Source organism: Astatotilapia calliptera, chromosome 9 (assembly GCF_964374335.1).
Source record: "Astatotilapia calliptera chromosome 9, fAstCal68.1, whole genome shotgun sequence".
Lineage (NCBI taxonomy): Eukaryota > Metazoa > Chordata > Actinopteri > Cichliformes > Cichlidae > Astatotilapia > Astatotilapia calliptera.
The window spans coordinates 13,376,978-13,395,116 of record NC_137430.1 but is presented as its reverse complement, the minus strand read 5'-3'; the positions used below and the strand labels follow the sequence as shown (position 1 = coordinate 13,395,116).

At 43.4% G+C, this 18,139-nt stretch overlaps 1 protein-coding gene and 2 long non-coding RNA genes across 3 annotated transcripts; all 3 read right to left on the bottom strand.

The window, feature by feature from the left end:
* Window positions 1-5,144: 5,144 nt before the first annotated feature.
* LOC145430836 (uncharacterized) lies at window positions 5,145-5,504 on the bottom strand. The gene is made up of 2 exons (XR_013911158.1): window positions 5,382-5,504; window positions 5,145-5,217 (listed from the first exon to the last, which is right to left on the bottom strand). It is a non-coding gene; the product is annotated as an uncharacterized LOC145430836 (long non-coding RNA).
* A 6,376-nt stretch (window positions 5,505-11,880) lies between these two features.
* Window positions 11,881-12,240, bottom strand: LOC145430835 (uncharacterized). The gene is made up of 2 exons (XR_013911156.1): window positions 12,118-12,240; window positions 11,881-11,953 (listed from the first exon to the last, which is right to left on the bottom strand). It is a non-coding gene; the product is annotated as an uncharacterized LOC145430835 (long non-coding RNA).
* A 3,912-nt stretch (window positions 12,241-16,152) lies between these two features.
* Window positions 16,153-17,976, bottom strand: LOC113029900 (homeobox protein NANOG-like). Its single transcript, XM_080305817.1, has 4 exons — window positions 17,856-17,976; window positions 17,007-17,365; window positions 16,833-16,916; window positions 16,153-16,437 (listed from the first exon to the last, which is right to left on the bottom strand). The coding sequence occupies exons 1-4, from the start codon at window positions 17,884-17,886 to the stop codon at window positions 16,177-16,179; spliced, it is 735 nt and encodes a 244-aa protein (XP_080161943.1). The 5' UTR covers window positions 17,887-17,976; the 3' UTR covers window positions 16,153-16,176.
* Window positions 17,977-18,139: the final 163 nt, after the last annotated feature.

Below are 18,139 nucleotides of genomic sequence, written 5' to 3'. Positions count from 1 at the left end.
GGACATTCCTGGTTAAATAAAGGTTAAATAAAAAAAGAAAAGAAATTTGTATTCCCCATGTAATTCATTAATATTTGGTTTGTATTTACTGATATATGTAATTTCTTAATGTTTTTTTGTTGTATCAGGGGAGAGGAATGATGTGGATGAGGCCTTGGTCAACATGGTGATAGAGGATTCCCAGCCCTTCACTATTGTGGAGGACAGTGGGTTTAGGAAGCTTGTTAAAGTTTTGAACCCTAACTATGTTCTCCCCACAAGACAGGTGTGTATCTTAAAATATGAAGCATGTTTCCATTTTGCCTTTATTTCCATATTAAGTACTTTACTTTCATTTGTTTAGGCTTGAAAAGCTATGGTGGACCAAAGATACAAAGAGTCCAAACAAAAAGAAAAACTGACTGTGGCCAAGGTTTCTGCAGTTAGTTTGACATCTGATATGTGGACCTCCATTAACACAGAGGCTTACCTAGCCGTCACCTGCCATTTCATCGACTGCATTGCATTCTGTAGTGTTAGGTGTTTAGCACTTCCCTCAAGCTCATACTGCTATCAATTTGTCACAAGTAACAGCATCGCTCATGTCAGAGTGGGGCATTACAGACAAAGTTAGATGTTATGTGACTGATGGAGCAGCAAACATGGGTGCTTGTGCTAAGGAGCTTCGTTTGCGTCACAGTAATTGTGTGGCACATACATGGTCAAAACAGCCTGCACTGAAGTTAATTCAAGAGGTGGATACACGTTGGAACAACACATTCCAAATGCTTCAACGTGTTCATGAACTCAGGGAAGCTATTGGAGCATCGTTAGCTGGCCTGCACACTGATATTTGCCAACTATCCTCTGAACAGTATGACCTTATGGCAGAATGGCTTAAAATACTCTCCCCATTTAATGATGCCACCACTGAGCTGTCAGAGGAAAAGCGAGTGTCTGGATCCAAAGTAATTCCACTTCTAACAATGTTGCACCATGCACTACATGAAGAGGAAATGGGAGTTGTCCTAACTCCAGAGAGCTCCACCGTGGTTGGGAATCTAAGGAGACTATTAAAGGAGACGCTCTACACATTGCAGTCAATGAGCATCATGTCACTGGCAACATTGCTGGATCCAAGGTTCAAAAAAATAGGCTTCTTTAGCCTAAATAAAGCAATGGATGCTGAGAAGAGACTTATTTTTGAATGTGCTGCTTTTGTGCAGCACTTGGCTCCCTTATCAGCAGCCTCATCAGCAGCAGCCTCATCATCAAAAGCTTCTCAGCCTGTGACTCAAGGTATATGAGCACATTTCGATTATTATATTGTATTTAGTTACTTACATTCTGTTTGGTAGCAAACTGTGGCATTGTTTGGACACCACTGTTCTGGAGACAAAGACCCCAAATGCTTCTGCTGATGCAACAGCTGAAGTGCAGAAATACCTCCATGAACCAAATATCGGCAGACTGGAGAATCCGCTGGAGTACTGGGCTGGACACAAATTTCTTTATCCAAACTTGTATAAACTTGCTGTGGTTTTTCTTGCAACCCCTGCTTCATCTGTGCCCTGTGAAAGGGTATTTTCAAAAGCAGGAGAAATCCTCTCAAAAAAGAGAAACTGTCTAAAGCCCGGCACTGTGGAAAAGCTGCTATTTTTGAATAAAAACAAATGATAACTTTTCCCTAGTGTCATGAGCACTGTTATAGAATAGAATAGAATAGAATTCAACTTTATTGTCATTGCACATGCACAGGTACAGGGCAACGAAATGCAGTTTGCATCCATCCAGAAGTGCTTTAGTGATATAGATATATTACAATATATATTAGCAATAATATAGATATGTGAGTATATTACAGAAATGGGTCTATTATGGTATGTTATAATGTACACGGTATGAAGTATGTTGTGAATATTCTATAACTATAAGTATGTACAGGCTGTAGTGAGTACAAGCTATGTACAGGATATGAACAGGATATAAATATGAAAAACTATACAGAATATGAAATAAATAACTTTACAGAATCTGGGATATACAGCTATACAGAAATGGGAACTATGCAAGTTGTAAACAGTTGTAGGATTAAAAATTATCGAATGTACAGAATGATTATTTACACAGAGCTATACAGTAGTGCAGTTAAGATAAGTGAGGGTGTAGATAGTTTCTACAGAGGCTATATAAAGTGCTAGTGGTTGTGAGTGGTGGTTCAGTCCATGTTATTATTGTGTTTGAGGGTACAGTTGTCCATTGTGGGTGTGTGTATGTTCAGTCCATGAGTTTAACGTGGGTCAGATGTCAGGAGGCAGAGTTCAGGAGTCTGACAGCTGTGGGGAAGAAGCTGTTCCGGTACCTGGTGGTCTTAGTCCGGAGGCTCCTGTGGCGCCTCCCAGAGGGCAGGAGGGTGAAGAGTCCATGTGATGGGTGACTGGGGTCTTTGATGATTTTCCCAGCCCTTTTCAGACACCGCCTCCTGTAGATGTCTTTTATGGCAGGAAGTGGTGCTCCGGCGATGCGCTGGGCAGTTTTCACGACCCTCTGCAACACCTTCTGGTCCGAGGCAGAGCAGTTCCCGTACCAGACTGTTATACAGTTGGTCAGGATGCTCTCGATGGTGCAGCGATAGAAGTTCACCAGGACGTCTGAGGACAGGTGGTTCTTCCTCAGAGTCCTCAAGAAGAAGAGGCGCTGGTGAGCCTTCTTGACCAGCTTGGAGCAGTTGGTCGTCCAGGTGAGATCCTCGGAGATGTGGACTCCCAGGAACTTGAAGCTGCTCACACGCTCCACAGCCGTCCCCTTAATGTGGATGGGTGGATGTGGGTCAGCATTCCTCCTGTAGTCCACGATGAGCTCCTTGGTCTTCTCGGTGTTAAGCAGCAGGTTGTTTCTGTCGCACCACTCAGCCAGACGATTCACCTCCTCCCTGTAGGCGGCCTCATCGTTGTCACTGATGAGGCCAATCACCGTGGTGTCATCTGCAAACTTAATGATGGTGTTGGAACCATCAGCAGGTCTGCAGTCGTGGGTGAAGAGGGAGTAGAGGAAAGGGCTCATCACACAGCCTTGTGGTACACCGGTGTTCATTGTGATGGTAGATGAGCAGCGGTTATCCAGCCGGACATGTTGGGGGCGGTTGGTCAGGAAGTCCAGTAACCATTTGCAGATGAGGGAACTGATACCCAGGTCTGTCAGTTTCCTGATGAGTTGTGAGGGGTGGATTGTATTGAATGCTGAACTGAAGTCTATAAACAGCATTCTGGCGTAGGTGTTGTTGTTGTCCAGGTGTGAGAGGACAGAGTGCATTGCGATGGAGACTGCATCCTCTGTGCTCCTGTTCCGGCGGTATGCGAATTGGTGGGGGTCCAGGGTGGGGGGGAGACAGGATTTGAAGTGTGCTAGGACCAGTCGCTCTAAGCACTTAGTGATGATGGGGGTGAGTGCTACTGGGCGGTAATCATTGAGGCAAGATGGGTTGGAGTTTTTGGGTATCGGGACGATGGAGGTGGATTTGAAGCAGGCCGGTACCACAGCGTGGGCCAAGGACAGATTGAATATGTCTGTGAGCACTCCTGCAAGCTCCCCAGAACACGCTCTGAGAACACGCCCGGGGATGCCATCAGGGCCTGCAGCCTTGTGGACATTGATCCTGCTCAGCACCGCTCCTACATCGGTGGGGGAGAGAGTCATAGGTTGGTGGTCTGGCGTCATGTCTGCTTTGGTTGTGGTTGTGGGGTTCCCTCGCTCAAAACGAGCATATAAAGTCACAAGCACATTCACATCACAACTCCCTCCCTTTTTGTTTCCATGTACATTCCTGTGTTAAGCTGCCAATGTATTATACACAAACATTAATATGATATTAAATATAACTAATATTTAGAGTTTAGTTAGTGGTGTCATGAACAAAAGTAATTTCTTTATTTATTCAACTTGAAGCGCCACACACTAGTTTGTGTCATTATTCAGATGTACATAAGCATGATTACACAGTTACACAATCATCCCAAAAACTCTGTCTTGATAGTTTCCACTTTTTCTTTTGTATCAGACATACTGAGACAATATTCGGGATAAATAACCATAAAGACCAATTTATTTATTCAGTTGAGAGGTTTACACATCACATCATTATAATTATTGAGCCTGTTTCACTTGAATCGTCCACTTGATGGCGCAGTAGAGCAAATGAATCATCACAATGCTTCAAACCATGAGTTGACTGCTTGAATGGGAAGCTTCAGTTTATCACAAGGCTTCATCTCACCATCACTAGTTGCAGCCATGTTCTGTATAAAATAGAATAGAATAAATTTCAGTGTTTCAGAGCTCTTACAGCAAGGGAAAATAAAAATATAAAAGGAAGACACAACGTGGTCCTAAATACATGAGCAACTGATTTCGTATATACAGGTAACAATGTACTGTACAGAATATGTATAGAAAAATTTATGGACATTTCACAGCGTACACGCTATGAAATGGTTGTGCGCAGACAGGAGAAGGACCCAAACGCAAAACTCACCATGCAGGAATTAAACTCAAAAAAATACTTTATTGCAGAACAGCATGAAAAACATAACAAAATTAAACTGGGACATGGCTAACCTGACACACAGGGGAACAAAGCCATGAGGAGAGACTACGACACTGACCAAAAGAAACACAGGGCTTAAATACAGTGAGAGATAACGAGGGAATGAGGCACAGAAGGAGAGCACAGCTGGGAGTAATCAGGCTGGACCAGACAAGGGAAGCAAAACTAGAATCACTGACATGAGACACAGAGCTTCAAAGTAAAACAGGAAACACACTGACTGAACTCTAGGAATTTAAACCTCCTCTTCCCCTTCCTGGCTAAACTGTGCATCACACTGCCCACAGGGGAGAAAAAGTGGCTTCCGTCTGCTTCAGAAGCCGATAATTTCGTGCAGGGCTTGAGGAACGAAGCTGAAGCTCAAAGGCCACAGTGACTGTCAGCTGCAAGTAAAGTGACTTGAATCCTTGCTGACTTACAGGCAATCGGACAATTACAGAGAAGACAGGCAAGCACTATATATTCTGTCCCCTGCGTGCGTGGTTCTGGTACACGAAGTGACAGATAGCTAAACACATGCCGTAAGCACTGAAAGCGTTGAATGATGAGTCAGGCGTGAAAGTAAAGTTGAGGGCTGTTTACTTGTTTGTCTTCATCAACGTACAACTTACAGTGATTTCCCAGAACTTGTGAAACTACAAAAAATACAAAAAGAAATATGCTCAATAAAGAATTATGCATTTGCTTCACATGGCGAACAGATCTAGGCATTTATATATAAATCTCTCCAAATATGCATAAAATCGATAAAATATACACCACTCACTACTTATAAAGATGAAACACAATTCAAACTTACAAACAATGCTTCTCCATGGCATAACACAGGTGGATGCTTAAGGATTAAACAGGGAGACTTCTGGTACGCCTTATTGTCCAAATCCCAATACTAAAATGGCTTCCTGCATTACCCCACTCATGTGACTCTAAACATCCAATAGGAAACTCTTCCTGTATCACCCCACTCATGTGACTCTAAACATCCAATAGGAATACAAGCCAAACCACATAAAAATTCACTTGACCGCAGTCTCCAAGCTAACCACTAGGAGATGCTAAAATTCTCAATGTGCACATAACATTACACTCCCCGCCTGGTATTGAACACAATACCACTATCAATTTCTTAGCAGTTCAATCAGCTAAAGAAAACAGCACATTGACTGTCCATGGTAGATAATCAGATAGACAAAAGTACCACTACTTCGGTTACTGATCTAAAGAAGGTCTTAATGGTACCTCCTTTCGTGACCCTCAGTTCGAGTTTCCTGACCTTTCCATCGCTGTCTGGGTAAGCCTTGGTGACAAGAGCCATTGGCCACTGATTTCTTTTTACCTGAGGGTCTTTGAGCAACACCAAGTCCCCTTCCTTGACATTGGGCTGACTATTTTGCCACTTGCTTCGATTTTGAAGAGTAGAGAGATATTCTCGCCTCCATCTCTCCCAAAATGTATTCGCCAAGTGCTGAACACGTTTCCACTGCTGACGATACATATCTGTAGCTTCAAATGATCCTGGAGGAGCAAGAGGGGTGCAGACCTTCTGTGTCAAGATCATTGCTGGAGTCAGAAGAAACGGTAAATCTGGATCACTTGAGATGGGAGCAAGAGGCCTTGCATTTATTATCGCTCCTACTTCAGCCATAAGGGTCGAAAGCACTTCATGAGTGAGATGCGTGGGACTGATCTGAGAAAGCATAGAGTCAAGAATCCGTCTCGAAACCCCAATCATTCTTTCCCATACTCCTCCCATATGGGAAGAATGAGGTGGGTTGAACAGCCATGTGCATCCTTCCTCACTGAGGTACCTTGAGATATCGGTTTCATCCCGTAGGAGAATTTGAAGTTCTCTGCAAGCCCCCTTAAAGTTTGTGCCACAGTCAGAGCGGATCATCTTCACAGGACCACGCATAGCAAAGAACCGCCGTAGAGCATTAATGAAGCTCGATGTGTCCATTGACTCTATGAGCTCGATATGTACAGCACGAACACTTAAACACGTGAAGAGTACTGCCCACCTTTTAGAGTTTGCGGCACCACCTCGGGTGCGACGGGTGGAGACATTCCAGGGACCGAATACATCCAGGCCCACATTTGTAAATGGAGGTTCAGTGCTAAGACGATCAGGTGGAAGATTTGCCATCTTTTGCTCTGCGGGTCTACCACGAAGTCTGTTGCATGTAACACACTTGTGCAGGTTTCTGGAGATACATTTCTTTGCCCCTACAATCCAGATGCCAGCCGTGCGGATAGCTCCCTCAGTAAAAACTCTGCCTTGATGGTGAACCCGCTCATGGTAGTAGTTTACAAGTAGAGTAGCTATGTGGCTGCGGCCAGGAATGATGAGAGGATGCTTTTCATGTGTCTCGATTGAAGCATGCTGGAGCCGCCCACCAACTCTTAAAAGTTTGCTATCATCAAGAATTGGGCTGAGCTTCCTCAGAGGACTGCTTTTGGGAATTATTTCGCCTTTCTCCAAACAAGACACTTCCACTTGGTATGTCTCCTTTTGTACACATCCAATAATGGTATGCCTTGCTTGCGACAGTGTATCCATTTTGTGTGGCTTCAAACAGTGATGCCAACCTTTGCAGTCTTGCCCATTGCTATCCTTCTCAGACCTGAAGGATTGGACGATGTGGATTAGGGAGGCCACAGCTCTGACAAGGGGTTGCCACATGGAAAATCTTTCAAATCGATGCGACCCCATACTCCTATGGGGGTTTGCAACAGTAGTAATGTGGCTTCTGACCTCTGTATCAGAGTCTGGATCAATGAGGTCATAGGATGTTTCTTTACCTGAGTCTATGTCCCCAGAACGTCTCAGAAAACGTGGACCTGTAAGCCAGTTGGTGCTTAAGAGACGAGCTGGATGCACTGACCTGGTGGCAACATCTGCAGGGTTTTCATCAGTGTGGACATATTGCCATTGTTCAGGGCATGAGAACTTCCTTATCCGTTCCACTCTGTTGCTGACATACACATAAAATCTCCTGCTTTCATTGTAAATATACCCCAGCACCACCTTGCTGTCAGTATAGAACTTCAGACTATCAAGACTAACGTCCAGCTCTTTCACAAGCAGCTCAGCAATTTCCACTGCCAGAACAGCAGCACCTAATTCCAGCCTGGGAATAGTGTGGAATGGCACGGGGGCTAACTTGGCTTTCCCCATTATGAAACCTACATGACATTTACCTTCCACATCTTCCACTTTGAGATATGCCACAGCCGCAATGGCCTTGGTGGAAGCATCCGAGAAGATATGGATCTCTGTACGTTGTGCAGTGGACAGGGACGTAGCAATGTAGGCTCGGGAGATTGCAAACTGTTCCAAATCCTGCAGTGAATCCCTCCAGGTAATCCACTCTGTTGCCTTTTCAGACGGGAGGGGAGCATCCCAGTCACTACTGTCACGAGTGAGCTGCCGCAACAAGAGCTTTCCATGAATAGTAACGGGAGCTACGAGACCAAGTGGATCAAACAAACTATTGATAGTTGCAAGAACTCCTCTTCGGGTGAATGGCTTCTCGCTCTTGGCAACACGGAATGTAAAAGTGTCATTCACAAGGTCCCAGCTTAATCCAAGACTTCTCTGCAAAGGAGGTGAATCTTTGTCCAGGTCGAGATTTTTCAAGTCTTTTGCATGATCTGTTGATGGGAAAGCCTGCATGACAGTTAGGCAATTGGATGCTATTTTATGAAGTCTCAAGTTGGAGATGGCAAGCATGCCTTGGGCTGCCTTGAGAAGACTGATAGCTGCTGTTGCAGATGGCAGTGACTTGAGTGCATCATCAACGTAGAAGTTCCTGTGTATGAACTCCTTTGCCTCCTCCCCAAACTCGCCCTCTCCATGTAAAGCTGCTCTCCGAAGCCCATAAGTAGCCACAGCTGGAGAGGGGCGGTTGCCAAACACATGGACTCTCATACGATATTCCACAACTTCCTTCGTGATGTCGTTGTCTTTAAACCACAGAAATCTGAGGAAGTTCCTGTGGTCTTCCCTGACAACAAAGCTGTGAAACATCTGCTCAATATCTGCTGTGATGGCTACCTGTTCATGCCTAAACCGCATTAGGACTCCCAGCAGAGTGTTATTTAAGTCTGGCCCTGTCAACAGCACATCGTTCAAGGAGATGCCAAGATAAGGAGCGCTTGAATCAAACACAACTCGGATCTGGCCAGGCTTGCGTGGATGATAGACGCCAAAACTGGGAAGGTACCAGCATTCATCTCCATCGTTGAGTGCTGGAGCTGGTTCAGCATGATCTCGATCAAAGATATTCTGCATGAAAGCCAGAAAATGTCTCCTCATCTCAGGTTTCCTTTCTAGAGTTTTGCAGAGACTGGTGAAACGAGTCAGAGCTTGTCCTCTGTTGTTAGGCAGCCGTGGTCTTGGCATGCGAAAGGGAAGGGGAGCTACCCAACTGTTAGCATCATCTATGAACATCTCATTATTCATCAACTGAATGAACCGTTTGTCCTCAATAGATGGGGCAACTTCATTGTCATTCTCTGTTCTTTCGAAGATTTTGTTGCCAAGTAAATGATCATCAGAGTTCTGAAACAGGCTGTCCAGAGGATGAAAGTGTGACAGGGTTTGAGAGTTGAGAGGTCTTATGCCTGTCCTTGTTGTAAGCTTCTCTTTCACAACTAGGTGGTTGGGACATGGACTGAAATGAGAGTGACGCCCATTCTCCAGAACGTTAGTCCGGTAGACATTAACTGCTTTCGGCTTGTGAGCTGCACCCAAACAGACGTCTCCAACTACGACCCAGCCAAGGTCCAGTCTTTGGGCATAGGGTGCATTATTGGGCCCGTTGCGTTGGTCTCTCACTTTATGGACTTGTAACACATCCCGACCCAGCAGAAGGAGAATTTGCGCATTTGGATCAAGTTCAGGGATGAGATGAGTGATAGACTTTAGGTGTGGGTGGTGTTTGACTACATCAGGAGTAGGTATCTCCGATCTATCATCTGGGATATGGCTACACTCAATAAGTGTGGGAAGAGGAATGCTGAGACGTCCATCCAATGGCTGAGCAACAAATCCAACTCCTCTTCGGCCAGATAACTCAGTGACTCCCGCACATGTGCGCAGCGTGTAGGGAGAATCGCTACCCTTGAGGCCAAACAGGTCGAAGAATTTGGACCGAGCAAGAGACCTATTGCTCTGGTCATCAAGTACGGCATAGACTTTTATAGATCTTTCTGGTTGTCCTCTAGGATGCACTTTTATGAGACAGATTTTAGAGCAAGAGCGGGAGTTATTGGCAATTCCACACACTTCTGTGCATTTGGAGATTATGTCAGGAGAAGCCGCTTCATCTTCCTCCCCGCCATGCTCATCCTCAGGGTCTTTGACAGCCCATGGAGCTGGTCCTGGATGAAGTGCTGTGACGTGCTTGTCACTGTTACACTCTTTACAGTGAATAATTGTTTTGCAGTCTTTAGCAACGTGTTCAGTTGAGGAGCAGCATCTGAAACAAACTCCACTATCTCGCAGGAACGTTTTGCGTTCATCCAGTGTCTTAGCTCGGAAGCCCCTACACCGCTTGAGAGGGTGGGGTTTTTTGTGAATCGGACACTGTCTGTCCACATCCAACTTACTGCTAGCTGACTCTGTGGGCTTGATGGCAGATGTTGATGTAATCTCTGTTTTGCTGGATGAGACGTGGTTCCTGGAATGCGTGTACCTTCTAGGTGAGTTTTCTGGTTTCACTGTCGTCATCCCAAATGAGCTAAATGCAAAACTTGGATCATTACGAGTGCGGGCTTCTTTGCAGACAAAGTCAGTGAAGAATGAGAATGGTGGAAACTGGCCTTGGTTTTGCAGCTTGTACGCACTGCCTTGTGTCATCCATTTTTCTTGAAGGCCATACGGCAGTTTCTCCACTATTGGTTTAATGCCGCGAGAGGTATCCAGATAGGCGAGCCCAGGCAAACAACCTTCTAACTTTGCTGACCCCAACTCCCTTAACAAGTCACCAAGCTCTCTCAGGTTGAGAGGGTCCCTGTTGCTGATCTTAGGAAATCTCTCCAGTTTGTCCAGCAGAGCTTTCTCAATTATTTCAGGAGACCCGTAGTTCTCTTCAAGTCGCATCCACGCCATCCTGAGCCCTGCAGCGGGGTCATTGACATGAACAGCTCTGATTCTCCTGACTTGCTCAGATGATTGAGGACCTAACCATCTAGTGAGAAGGTCAAGCTCTTCATTGCAGGTGAGTTTTAGCCCTTCAATGATGTTCATGAAGGTAGACTTCCAGCCCCAATAATTCTCTGGACGATCATCAAACTTTGTCATCCCGGATGTCACAAGTTCCCGGCGAGCCATGTATACAGCAAAGTCATTAATGCCGGTATGGTTCAGAGCAGAGGGCTGCGCTGCTTGCATTCTAAGAGGATGTGTGTGTGGTTGAGGTTCCTGCAGGGGGGTGACACTACATGGATAAATCCCAGGGTAATTCTGAGCAGATGGATGCTTCATACCATTTTCTTCAAAGGTAGTATGGCTCTTGACACGAGCTGGAGTGGCTGTACGAATGGGATTCAGTTCGTTGTCCTGGAGTGGTGGCGCATGAGAGAAATCGCGTGGCCGACTGGAGGTGATATGGGACTCAAGGCCGGGCAACGACAGCTGACTAGAGTGCATTCTTGAGTGACACTCAACATAATCATTTGTTCTTTTTTCTGTGGAGTCAGGGGGAATTCCTATGATGTCCGCTGCCCTGAGATCTTGTTTAGAGCCGAGTTCTGCTACGGCTGATTCCAAAACCTCCGCCTCAGCTAAAGCCGCTGCAACTTCTTTCTCTTGCTTCAGTGTGGCCAGAGCAGCCTCCATGCGTGCCTCTTCTACTCTCAACTGGGCTTTTTCCACCATGAGTTCAGTTTCTTTTTTGACAAAGGTGGAGCGAGCACGCACTGCTTCAGCTCTTGCACGTGCTTTAGCAGCTGCTAGGCTTGCAGAAGACTTGCAGGAGCTGTTAGAAGAACTAGCAACAGATCTGGTCACATATGACTTCACAGATGTTCTTGGAGAGCTAGTCTTCTGTTGATCTTCTGTATCTGGCTTATTGTCCATGATGACTATTCGGCATGCAAGGTACAACTAAACAAGGCAGGAAGACTAATGAGCGTTAGCGGTCTCTGCTATCCAGACTTGCTGTATTATCCCTGGTGTGATGCTGTTTTTTCACTATTCTGTCCCCTGCGTGCGTGGTTCTGGTACACGAAGTGACAGATAGCTAAACACATGCCGTAAGCACTGAAAGCGTTGAATGATGAGTCAGGCGTGAAAGTAAAGTTGAGGGCTGTTTACTTGTTTGTCTTCATCAACGTACAACTTACAGTGATTTCCCAGAACTTGTGAAACTACAAAAAATACAAAAAGAAATATGCTCAATAAAGAATTATGCATTTGCTTCACATGGCGAACAGATCTAGGCATTTATATATAAATCTCTCCAAATATGCATAAAATCGATAAAATATACACCACTCACTACTTATAAAGATGAAACACAATTCAAACTTACAAACAATGCTTCTCCATGGCATAACACAGGTGGATGCTTAAGGATTAAACAGGGAGACTTCTGGTACGCCTTATTGTCCAAATCCCAATACTAAAATGGCTTCCTGCATTACCCCACTCATGTGACTCTAAACATCCAATAGGAAACTCTTCCTGTATCACCCCACTCATGTGACTCTAAACATCCAATAGGAATACAAGCCAAACCACATAAAAATTCACTTGACCGCAGTCTCCAAGCTAACCACTAGGAGATGCTAAAATTCTCAATGTGCACATAACATTACACTATATGTTTCTGTTATTTCATGGTATACTAGTTGTCACCGTCTTAACACCTAGTTCTTATGTTTCTTTGGTAATATTTTGAATTAATGTTCACTGATCCCTAGAAGGTTTGATTTATGATGGGATATATACTTATTACTCCAAAGTTAAGGTTGTATGCAGTTTCTAGGTATCAGGAGTTTGGGCTAGGATGTTGAAGTTGTTGGGGATATACTGTGGTCACCTTAGTTCAGAAATGGGACAGAAGTGGGTGGGGGGAACTATGGCTCACAGATGTGGTTGTTACACCCTGAGTTATTTTTCCTGTTTTTGTTTGCCTTGGTTGTATGTGGGTTTGTTTGTTTGCTTTTTTGGGTGGGGTGGGGGGGGGTGTTTTTTCCCATGTACGGTCATTTTGTCATAAACCATATTTCAGTAAAACATATATATGGCTGGTTATAGCACCAACGATAGTACTATTAGATTTTTGTCTTGGATTGTGAAAGGCTTGAACGGTCCGGTAAAGAGATCTCGGGTTCTCAGTCACTTAAAACATCTCAATGGAGATGTCGTTTTTCTCCAGCAGACTCATTTGTGAGTCAAAGATCATAATTGACTTAAACCTCCATGGATAGGTCATATGTTTCACTCAGACATAGATAGTAGAGCCAGAGGAGTGGCAATTTTAATTAGGAATAAAATACATTTTTCTCTTACTAAATTGATTGCTGACAAAAATGGACGATATCTAATTGTTGTAGGGACCCTCATGAATAACCCAGTTGTCTTAGTGAATGTCTATGCCCCAAACTTTGACAATGCTGTGTTTGCTAATAATCTTTTGAGGATGATTCCTGACTTAAAGACGCACCCTCCTGATCTTCGAGGTGATTTAAACTGCGTTATTGACCCAGCTTTAGTCAAATCTGCCACTGGCTCTAAAGCATCATCTGCTATGTCCAGGGCTTTCTCACACTTTATCACCCAAAATGGACACATTGATTGGAGGTTTTTTAATCCCGAAGCCAGAGAATATTCTTTTTTTCAAATGTTCATCACATATATTCTCGCATCGATTACTTTTTTATAAATGGCTCCATGGCTTCTAAAGTTTGCAACTCTGAATGTATTCCAATTGTTATATCTGATCATGCTCCATTAGTCCTGCTTATGGTATTGTCCCCTAGCTATAGACCTCAGCATCCATGGAGGTTGAATTCTCTACTCTTGCCTGATTCAGCTTTCTGTGACTATATCTCATCTGCAATTGATGGTTTCTTAACTACGAATGTTTTAGAGGACATCTCAAATTCTCTACTATGGGAAACACGTAAAGCTTACCTCAGAGGACAAATAATTTCCCATTCATCTCACCTATATAAATCAAAGAAAGCTAAGCAAAATGAACTTTCTGCCAAAATTCAAGCTCTAGACCGGACACACGCTCAAACTCCCTAACCTAAAATATATAAGCAGTGTCTTAAACTACAATCTGAGTTCAGTCGCCTGTCAACCCATGATGCAGAGCAATTGATATTACAGTCCCGTGGCAACTATTATGAACATGGTAATAAAGCCTCTCGTCTGCTAGCCCACCAGCTACGTCACCAATCGGCATCTTGCCAAATTTTGCAAATTAAAAATGAATCAGGAACTTTGACTTCTGATCCAACTGAAATCAACTAAATTTTTAAGCCATGGTCCTCATAAGCACCCCCCCCCCCCGAATTTTATAAAAAGAAAACTGGCCCCTTTGCTGTTGTCGGTTTTTGAGTAGTCACTGAAACAAGGCTCTCTCCCTCAGACACTAAGACAGGCTTCTGTCTCATTACTGCATAAAGAAGGAAAGGATCCTACCTGTTGTAGCTCCTATCGACCAATAAGCCTTCTTAATGTAGACTTTAAAATCTTATCCAAACTGCTAGCAACCCGTTTGGAAAGAGTTCTCCCTTCTATTATATCAGACGAACAGACAGGCTTTATTAAAGGAAGACATTTTTTAATATACGGTCCCTTCTTAATATAATCTTAATATAATATACTCCAAAAATCATAGCACCGTCCCTGAGGTGGTGATCTCATTGGATGCTGGAAAAGCATTCGATTGAGTGGAATCGGGGTATCTTTTTGCAGTCTTGAGGAAATTTGGTTTTGGTAACAATTTTATATCTTGGATTCATCTTTTATATACTACGCCACTGGCATCTGTTTGTACTAACACTGATTTCGGAGTATTTTACTCTCACCTTTACTTTTCACTTTAGCAATAGAGCCTCTCTCTGTGGCTCTCAGAACCTTGCCTCTGTTTCAAGGGGTTATTCGTGGTGGTACGGAACATAGGGTTGCTTTATATGCAGGTGACTTATTATTATATGTTACAAATCCAACAATTCATTTATCCTCTATAATGCAAATACTTCTACATTTTGGCTCTTTCTCTGGGTACAAGATTAATATATAAAAAAGTGAATGTTTTCCCATAAACCCAGCTGCACAAGAGCTTAGACAAACCGATTTTGATTTCCAACTAGCTTCTTCAGGCTTTAAAGTGCATATTACCAGTTCATTTAAAGCTTTGCAAGCAGTAAAATTTAACCCTTTGCTGACCTATGTAAAGTTGTCTTTTCAAAGAAGGGTAAACCTTCCTGTATCACTTCTTGGCACTATTATTTTCATCCCTTCATGTTTCCCTGTTACGATTCACAGACAACCCCTTTCTAATTGGCTCTCTAAAAATATGGTATCAATTCCGGCATCACTTCAATTCAGTCTCTGCTTCTGCTCTGACCCTAATCTGCAACAACTACCTCTTCCCCCCATCGCTGGTGGACTCCTCCTTTTGCATATGCGCAAGAAAAGGTATCAAATGTTTTTATGACTTTTTTAAAGATAACATTTTTCTCAGCTTCAGTGACCTTTGTTCTTTGTATGATTTGCCCTTGTATCATTTGTTCTGCTACTTTCAAATAAGACACTGTGCATATTCTATCTTGCCAGAGTTTCCAAGTCAGCTTCTCAAGCCTTGGTGGGAAGACTTGTTCCAGTTGAAGCCTCACAGTAAGGCTCTAATATCACAAGTATATACTTTAATTATGGCATCGAGCAATTACTCAACCAAATAATTGCTTTGAGTTGGGAACAGGAACTGGGTCTTCAGCTTCTTGAAGGTTACTGGGACAAAGTAATTGACAGAATTCATTCTTCAGCCTCATGTGCAAGACTCCCTTATTCAGTTTAAGACGGTATACAGATTACACATCTAGATTATCTAAAATATACCCCAGCATTCCTGACCTGTGCAACAGATGCAACGCCTGTTTTTTGCCTTCCCGACACTTAAGTTATACTGGACTTTTTATTTTGAAGTGCTCTCTCATGTTTTGAGCGTTACACTCCAACCATGCCCACTAGTTTGGTGTTTCTGAAGATGCCACCCTAAACCTTAGTCATAAACAGCTGGATGTTATGTTCACTTCACTGCTGGCACGACGTAGAATTTTGCTGTCTTGGAAAGCTCATCACCTTCCAGCCCGATCACGTTGGCTGGAAGATGTTATGTTCTTTTTAAAATGTCACGGTTTCCTTCATTTTTATTTTATTTTATTTTATTTATTTATTTATTTATTTAACTTTAATGGCCTAATCTGTATTGAGATATATCTTTGTGTCTGTGGTACCCTCTTTATTGGGCCTGATATGTCAACTTACATGTAAAAACTCTATAAATAAAGAGGGGGGGGGGGGCTGAGAAAGTTCAGTTTTGAATGGGTGTAAATATTTTATTTACAGTTTCTCATACAAAAGGGATATAGTATTCTTCATGTACATTCATACCAGCAGCAGGGTTAAATTCATACTGGCCGTTGTCTGGTGGCATCGACCAGCCAAATGTCTGGGGCGAGTTGGGGAAGGTCCACTGAGGTCCAGGAGCAAAACTGTCCACAGCATGATGATAGGGGCCCTGATGGTTTCCACCATTTGGGATTGGGTTTACCTCCTGGTGCTCGGTGTACTGCTGCCTGAATGGGGGCTGTCCCTCTCCCTCTCCCTGAAACTGAAACACAGACAGGTGGACTGTCAGTAAAATAAGAATACTTCAAGAATACTTCAATCAATTCCCCGGATAATGACAGAATCAGAAACAGTGCTTTTTAATAATAGGAGATACTCTAATAGGAGATGTCTCTCTCCCTGAAACTGAAGGGGACAAGGGGACTGTCAGTAAAACGAGAATAGTTGTTTTAAATTATTGGCATTACACTTTTTTAAATACAGTCAATTCCCCAGATAATGACAGAATCATCATCATCATCGTTTATTTGTATAGCACTTTAAGAACACACCAGGCAGACCAAAGTGCTGAACAACACAGATCAAAACAACAACCAAATTAAAAATACCATAAAATCAAATCATAAACAATTCAGTTTAATAATAGGAGATACTTACATGAAGTGGGACGCCCTGATTCACATGCGGAGGATGTGACCTCCTCCTAAACTTACTCCGTCTGTTTTGAAACCAAGTTTTTACCTAAAGACGGAAGAAAACAGAAAACATTTCATGAGTACAATGGACCCAAAATTCAATTTCTTAGATTCTAACAAGTTGAAAAACACTCACCTGTCTGTAGGTCAGACCTGTCATCTCTGCCAACTGTTTCATCTCCCTTGGCTCATAGTAACGTTTCAAATTAAAGTGATGGACAAGAATATTCAACTGCCTCTCCGTGAACACCACCCGGGCCTTTCCTTTAGGTTTCTCTGGAGCAGTGCTGGGAGGGTGCAGAGTGGCAGTGATGTTGCCATCCTGGCTTCTTGGGAGAGCAAAATCTTGTTTCTGCTCTGAGACTGAACTGGAAACAGCCTCAGAGGTATCAGCGGTTTTTTTGCTCATCTCCATTTTTAGAGCAGTCTCTGCCCATGTAGCGAGTTCTTCCAGGGAAAGACTCCCTTCAGGGCCGCTGCCTGAACTCCACGAGTCTGTGAGGGTAAAGAGACAAGAGGACAAGTAAGCACAAGTCTATATGGTCCACATGGGTCAGTTGCTGATATGTTTTGGCACGACTGACTTTCTAACAGAAAAAATTAACAAAGGTTAAATTGATGAGTCTTAAATCCCAAAAGGTCTCAGACTGAAGAAGTCACAAAACATTTCTCCCATTGAAAACATTACATCCAGGTGAACTGAATCAACCTTCAGGGATTTACTTACCTGATGACTGAGCATCAACACAATGAATCTTAAACACAAAAGTTTCCCACAAAGTAGAAAAAAATAAGTCGGATATTTGTAGATTCTTTAAAACCAAAAAGAATTTAAAGTGGACTCTGTTCAACTGTGGAGGGAGAAATGGTGACTTCTGCCATCAGGACTTACAACACAGAGTAAAAGAGTATTTTTACAAGTTTTCTTAGAGGTTAGCCAACTCTGTTCATATTAGCTCACCAGTCAACAATGCTGAGTACATACCTGGAGAAAAGTGCATCCCATAATCTTCCATGAAATCCCAGTGATTAAAAGAGGAAAACTGGAAAAAGTATCTCTGATGAAAGAGCTCCAAACCAAGCAGGAAGGTGACTTAAGAGCAATTCTCCTGGGCTTTTAAGGAGGTTTGTGGGTGTGGGCAGGAATGTGGGGGGGGGGGGGGGGGGGGGGGGGGGTTGAGCTTCTTCTTCGCTTTACAACCAGTCAGGTTGTTTCTACCAATTGGCATCATTTACATTTCTTTAAAATGCTGATTCTCAGGTCTGAAA